The sequence below is a fragment of the Lingula anatina genome, chromosome 2, assembly GCF_051362555.1.
Source record: "Lingula anatina isolate TDL-2025a chromosome 2, LinAna3.0, whole genome shotgun sequence".
NCBI classification, from domain to species: Eukaryota; Metazoa; Brachiopoda; class Lingulata; order Lingulida; family Lingulidae; genus Lingula; species Lingula anatina.
In genome coordinates this window covers 44,630,813-44,637,392 of record NC_141768.1, presented here as the reverse complement: position 1 = coordinate 44,637,392, position 6,580 = coordinate 44,630,813, and the positions used below count along the sequence as shown (strand labels likewise).

The 6,580-nt window shown below is 37.8% G+C and overlaps 1 protein-coding gene across 1 annotated transcript; it reads left to right on the top strand.

The window, feature by feature from the left end:
- Positions 1 to 2,019: 2,019 nt before the first annotated feature.
- LOC106170879 (matrilin-1-like) lies at positions 2,020 to 6,277 on the top strand. Its single transcript, XM_013550872.2, has 7 exons — positions 2,020 to 2,162; positions 2,600 to 2,800; positions 2,976 to 3,252; positions 3,516 to 3,631; positions 3,864 to 3,983; positions 5,180 to 5,371; positions 5,604 to 6,277. Exons 1-7 carry the CDS (start codon positions 2,045 to 2,047, stop codon positions 5,804 to 5,806), a joined length of 1,227 nt encoding a protein of 408 aa, XP_013406326.2. The 5' UTR covers positions 2,020 to 2,044; the 3' UTR covers positions 5,807 to 6,277.
- The last annotated feature ends 303 nt before the right edge of the window (positions 6,278 to 6,580 follow it).

The window sequence follows — 6,580 nt, the reverse complement described above, 5'->3', positions numbered from 1 at the left end:
AAAGGGATAGAGATTCATTTTTTAAAAAGTTTGGAAGTCATCAGAGGTCAAAGTCAATCTCGAAAAAGGACCAAAATAGCTTAAAATACAACATCTACTTTCTTTATTCTTTCAAAAATGATTTTTTTTACGATTTTCTAGCTCATATACACGTGACAAGAGTTTTTAAAGTTTTAAAAAACGTATACAGGTGTGAGACAATCTATACATTCACGCATACAAAAATGTGCCTGCGACTCGAAACACACGCACTCCGACTTACAAAAGCACATTTGAAACTAAGGGTGTGGATGTGGCGTTATGGACACAAATGGAAGGACACCTTAAAATGGCTCGCGCTGTCAGTTTATTATTCCAGTGCCAATTACAAGGCAACGTGCGGGGCCATGCAGTCATCTACACTGGTTGTCCCGTTAAGGTAACAGCGCTATGGAGGATCGTATACTCCACCAGATAAATTGTTAGGACAAAGCATTGCCAGCAACTTCTGTTATTAAGTGGCAACAACCTGTCAAAATCTGGTTATCCAGGGGAAGAGTTAACGGCACACTCCTTAATGGTGGCCTAGGGTATGCAAAAGAAATTACTTTTGATCCAACAAAGAATGAAATGCGCATAGAATGGGTCCATCAACTTTATTACAGTCAATTGCTTCTTTGGTGGCATGTCAGATTTTCGGATAGGTTGAGCTTCCTTCTTGAAACTCCTTGTTTTGATGGCTTACTCCGTGTTCAATGTAATGTTTGATTGCGACTTTTTCTGGAGACTAAGGCGAAAACAATTGCTCAATGCGGGGGCTCAGCCCATTTGTGAACTGCCTTTTACCATTGGGTCAAACTAACACACGAAGGAAATTATGAGGACACAGATGGTCCCTTGTGCTACAGCTCATAATGACTTTAATAATACATTTTCAACATGGCAATGACCAACCTTACCGTTCCAGGCCAACAACTTTATTGAGAAAATGTTGAGCAAATAGACTGCCTGGCCTGTTTTATCTCTTGCTTTGTATCCCATAAAGCAATGTTTGGATACTCTAAATTGGGCTGTATGAAAGAGAGAGGCCCAGAAAACTATTGTACAAACAGTTTAAGTCAGTGCTTCAAGAACACGGACAGGGCTTTCCTGACATCTGTTGAAAGGGTTAAGTTTCAACCAGTTAATCAGTTGAAATCTACCATGGCAAACAGTTTAATTAAAACTATAAAATTCCAACCGGTTTAAAACAGTTAGTTTCTCTGGTTAAATTCAACCAATTTATTTGGTAACTTTTATACAGTTAGTAAAACATGCGATGGCTTTACACAGATGAAAGATGAGCTACATGACACATTGGCTTTGCTATTAATATTGATACCTGAATTATCACACATTTGTCTCATTTAGAAGGTAATTATATGATTATTATTTGATCACCTGTTACATGTTCTATTGCATCATTGTGTCCTACTGTGTTAATTTGTTTGGCCTTGAAGGCTAATGTCCCCAGACGGGGTCGACCCCATGTTCTCCAGCTGAGGGTAGGCGGACGCTCTAACCATAGGCCCTCCGAAACAGGTGGATGCTGATGATCAAACCTTCAAGAATGAATGAGGAAATAATTTCTTTCACAAATCCGTCCACCCTGAAGCATGTGACAAGCAATGGCGACTTGAAATCCCCACTTTAGGCATTGTTGACCAATCACGTGCTGCGCGACTGGCTTGGGCAGTCCTGCGAGCGCAGAAATCTTTGTCAAAGATTCGCGCTCAACGGCAACCGAGAATAACCGATCCACACGGTTACTATGTTGACCAATCGACTGGCTGATTAATAACCAAATTAACCGTTGTTTGTAACTGATTTCAAGTCAACCGATTTTATCGGTAGGGTCAATAACCGATTTATTTTTAAAGTGTACCAGTGCGTGTTAACCGAATGGCCTTCGTTATTCTCTTCCATAAATGGTATTGGCTATTACATCATTAGTTATTCAACAGATGCAAAAAAAAAAAAATGTATAAATGCAGAGAACGCGCGGTGAATAGCGCACATCAGAACGATGAAGATCCACTGTCTTGTTTCATACGTGTTGGTTTGTGGCGTCATTTCGGTGGCTCTCGCAGCATCATCGTTCAGGGGGCAATTAAAGCAGTTGACAAGACGACAGGAATCCTTCGGTTAGTTTTTTCTCATTTTCAAGTGGTAGTATCTTTTATTTTTCACACAAACACACACGCACACACGCACGCACGCACACACACACACACAGAGAGAGAGAGAGAGAGAGAGAGAGAGAGTTAGTTGTAACCTCGAGAATGATAGGATAGGATAATAAAAGCGGCCTCGTTTGGCCAAATCTCGAACAACCAATGTTCTTCGTTGTCTTCTTTCTTGTTGTAAATGGGACGATGAAAGATTGTGGTGCGCTGGGATGGAGGAGACATATATACACATATCTGTTTTGTTGTTTATCTCATCCCTTATATTTAAGCTGTATTTTCTCATCTAAGCCGCATAACGTATTATTCATACCTAAGATCTAATATCCGTTTATTAGATCTTAGTTCATACCAAAGCGTGCAGCAACCCAACGCATTTTTCTTTCTTATTTCAGAATGCATACCACCCCCGCGGGTAGAAATCGCATTCTGTTTGGATGCCTCAAAGAGCATCAAAGTTCAAGAATTCAAGGATATACTTGTTTTTCTCAAAGAATTCATCACATCATACCAAATAGGACCAGACGCGGCACAGGTTGCGCTGGCAACATTTAGTGTCAAAACAAAAATCATTTTTGATCTAAATGATAACCCCGGTGAGTATTTTGATAATGCTGTTGAGGCAGAAATGATATTTAAAAAAGCTTGATCACAATATTTTCAATATTTATTGTGCATTTAAAGGGATCTAACTTGTTTAAAATGTGAGAATATAAATGTTGCTTAGAAAGCATATGTCACAAAGCTTTTTCTTTTGCCATTCTTCCTTAGACTTGGATGGTATTATTGGTGATATCGACATATTGAGCTCGAAAAGGATAAAAGAAGTTAGAGGAGGTAGAACTAACACTTCCGGCTGTTTGTACATGTTGAAAGACGAAATATTTAAGGAAAAGAACGGATTGCGCGCTGGCGTGGAGAAGATTGCAGTTGTTGTTACTGACGGGCGACCAAACGTGGCCAAAAAGCTTACAATACCGTTTGCTAATGACATTAAAAATAATGGTATCAGAATTTTTGCCATCGGAATTGGACAAAAACTGATACCGTAGGTTATTTTGTCAATTTTAAATGAATTTTTATTAAAGAACTTGCTATTTCGTTTATGATTTCTATGTCCAAAATGACAGTACTCTTGGTTTTATCCTATATACGTGCAGTGATCTAAAAAATATATATATATTAAGCATCTCTCTCTCTCTCTCTCTCTCTCTCTTTTTTTACTCTGTTCACACGCACACGTATGAAAGGAGGTAGCAATGTACACATTAACTAATAATTTTCTTCAATCATTTTCACAACGCACTCCAGGGATTTCTTATATCAAATAGCGTCTGAGCCGGTAAATGACTATGTCATCTTGGTAAAAGACCCAACCCACTTGCTAAGCTTGAAAAGCGCCATTGCCAGGAAGATATGCAGAGACGGTATGTGTATAAAACGTTAATTCCTTCAACGTCACTGCATTTCCATTAATTGGAATTATTTTATTTCATTAATCAATCCATAAATTATCTTTTAATTGATTTGATTTTGATATATACAGTTTTACAAGTGTAAAATGTGCGATTCAGGCAAAAGCAATCGAAGGCGAGCAATACGATTCGTACAAATCCGTGGGTATCGAAGTTAATTTAATTTTGTTTGTTTGTTTACCAGTTGAAGTCCAGTGTGGGCAAGACCCGCTGGCAGTAGAGCAGAACCAAAGAATGGACGAGGCCGACGCTAGCCTGGATGCCATCAAAACACTTATTAGCGATCTACGGGACAGCTGCGTGGGTAAGTTCGTCGTTATAACCGTATATATTTAGTAACGTGTTTGACTTTCGTTAAATGCAAACCTTTAAGCATAAAATACAGAAAACTCTCGCGATGGAATTCAATTAGAGTTGATGCCTTCTTTTATTTATTAATTACATTTTCCGAAAAACAATCGGGTTGAGGTAAAGTGTATATATGCATGTCCATGATACTGGGTAAAAACAATGGGTTATCATTTTTGATAGTCTGTCAAAATAAACCTGTGTAGGATAACATTGGGGGTGCTTTCGTGTGAAGGGGATGGGTTTGTCTTATTATATTAAACAACTAATTTTGTGTTTCCAAACATTGCCGTGCGTTTAAAACGTTTTAATTCTCAGCCGAATTTTTTTGGTCATCTCAGGGATCATTTACGGCACACATACTAGAGAAAAACAAAAATTGTTCATCGTTGCAAATTTTGATGGGGGATGAATACGGGTTGTTGTGCATTACCAACATTTCCGATTTCAACTTCAGTGCAAAGTATTACGTGTATCTCCCATACACGTGAACTATACAAATCGTTCGGTTTCGGGATTTAAATACCTGACATACAGTCTGCTTTTCATAAAACAACTGTCATCTGAGCGTGTGATCACAGATTTTATGACCCAATCCTGTTTCGTTTCCTTCAGACACTCACGGCAGCGAAACCATTGCTAGCGTGAAGTTTCGTTTCCCCATTCGGATTCGGCTCAGGGACCTAGCATAAAGAGTGGAAATTTCCATTGATGACGTAAATATTGAATAAGCGCACTGTAATTAAATTAGCTAAATCCGCGGTTCCCACTTTTTGGCGTGTTACTCACGAAAAACGATTTCATGGCATCGCTGTTTAACCGCCGATTCAGAATCGCGGAGTGCTTTTCTAACTCTGTGAAGTTAAGTGTACTCTAACCTGATAATATTTGTAAGTGTTTTAATGTTACATTTTCCCCAAATTTATGAAAATAAAGCAAAATACGATACATAGGCCCTATTCTAAGCGGAAAGCGTGCTCACAAGATCGGCGTCATATTGATGCCCATGTCCCATTGTTGTTACCCAGTGTCGTGGACGTGCAGATAAATATGTAAAATAAAACGTTGAATTTTTTTTACAAGTTCGTTGCACATAAACCAGGCCCATCCCATCCTATAACACATTCCTTAATCAATTTTTACATCACCTAGGGAACAGATGCCCTGACTGTTTCACGATGAACGAAACACTTGGCGCTTGCTATAAACTCGATCCTGATATCGACAAGATGACTTGGGCGGAAGCCGACTTGTTCTGTGCAAAAAACTTTGGGGCACGCTCGGCGTCTGTCACATCTCCAGAGGAACGAGAATTCATTCGGACACTAACCGGAAATGATAAGAGTAAGATATAAAATGTGTTCTTTAGAATAAAGTAGAATTTTTTTTAAATGACAAACAACGTGATGTCTTTTTATTGAGAGAGAAATCGGAAACGTCCAAATTATACATGTATAATCTTGAATTTTCTCTAACTTTATTCTTTATTTTTATATTTATTATCTTATTTTTATTGACTTAATACACATATCCATTAACTTTAATATTACAAATTACATATTACTATCGCATTTAGGTTGGTGGACAAGTGGCAACGATCTGGGAACAGTTAACAAGTTTACCTGGGCGGACAGCGGTAAATTGATGACCGAAGGTGCCTCTAGCCTGGGCAAGAACGCCCCGAACCAACGTTGCGTGAAGCTCCGGGAGGCCACGCTGAAACCAGAAGCGACACCTTGTAACGAGATGCACAATGTCATTTGCAAGACTTTGATATAACTGGAATCGGACCATTCTTAACGCCGGATGAGAGAGATAATGTCCAATGAGATAAATATTTAAACTTATTATAATCAGAGGGTATATTTGATATTGTTGTGGGTTTCAGCTTAGATGGAATATGTATAAAAATTGATGAGACTGAATTTCTACAGCGAAATGACACACACGCACACACAACACACACACATCAATTATTAATACGGAAGCTTTACTTTGCGGGACAGTGCATTACAGTTTTCAGTAGATCTTTTTCCCCTTCGTATATTCTTACTTATATATCAAATGCATGTTTAACGTTATTATTATTATTATTATTATCTTCTTTGCTTTTTGCGGGTTTATTTAATTAAGAAATTGCAAATAAAAAGACGGGGAATGAATTAAGTCGTCCTTACTATTTTGTTTACTATTTAAATGCCGTAAATCCTGTAGAGAAAAAAGCAATATTTCTCTTTTTTCCCCAACTCATAACACGATACTACAATAATCATACTAATTTCTTCGTGGTAGGCCTACTATAATAGAAGGAGTAACTTTTTATTTCGACATCTCACCCCAAATGAGATTGAAAAAAACCCTTGCGCATCTATTCCTTAATGTGAATAATCTATAAAATAAAAATAAAAAAAAATATGCAAGATACTTTGGAAAAGAAATAACAAGAGGCATTTGAAAAGAATATGTATTTGAAACCCGTTATGAAATGTAAATCAAATTATTTTGATTTAGATTTCAGATTTATCGTGCACATATGTATTGCCGCAAGAACAA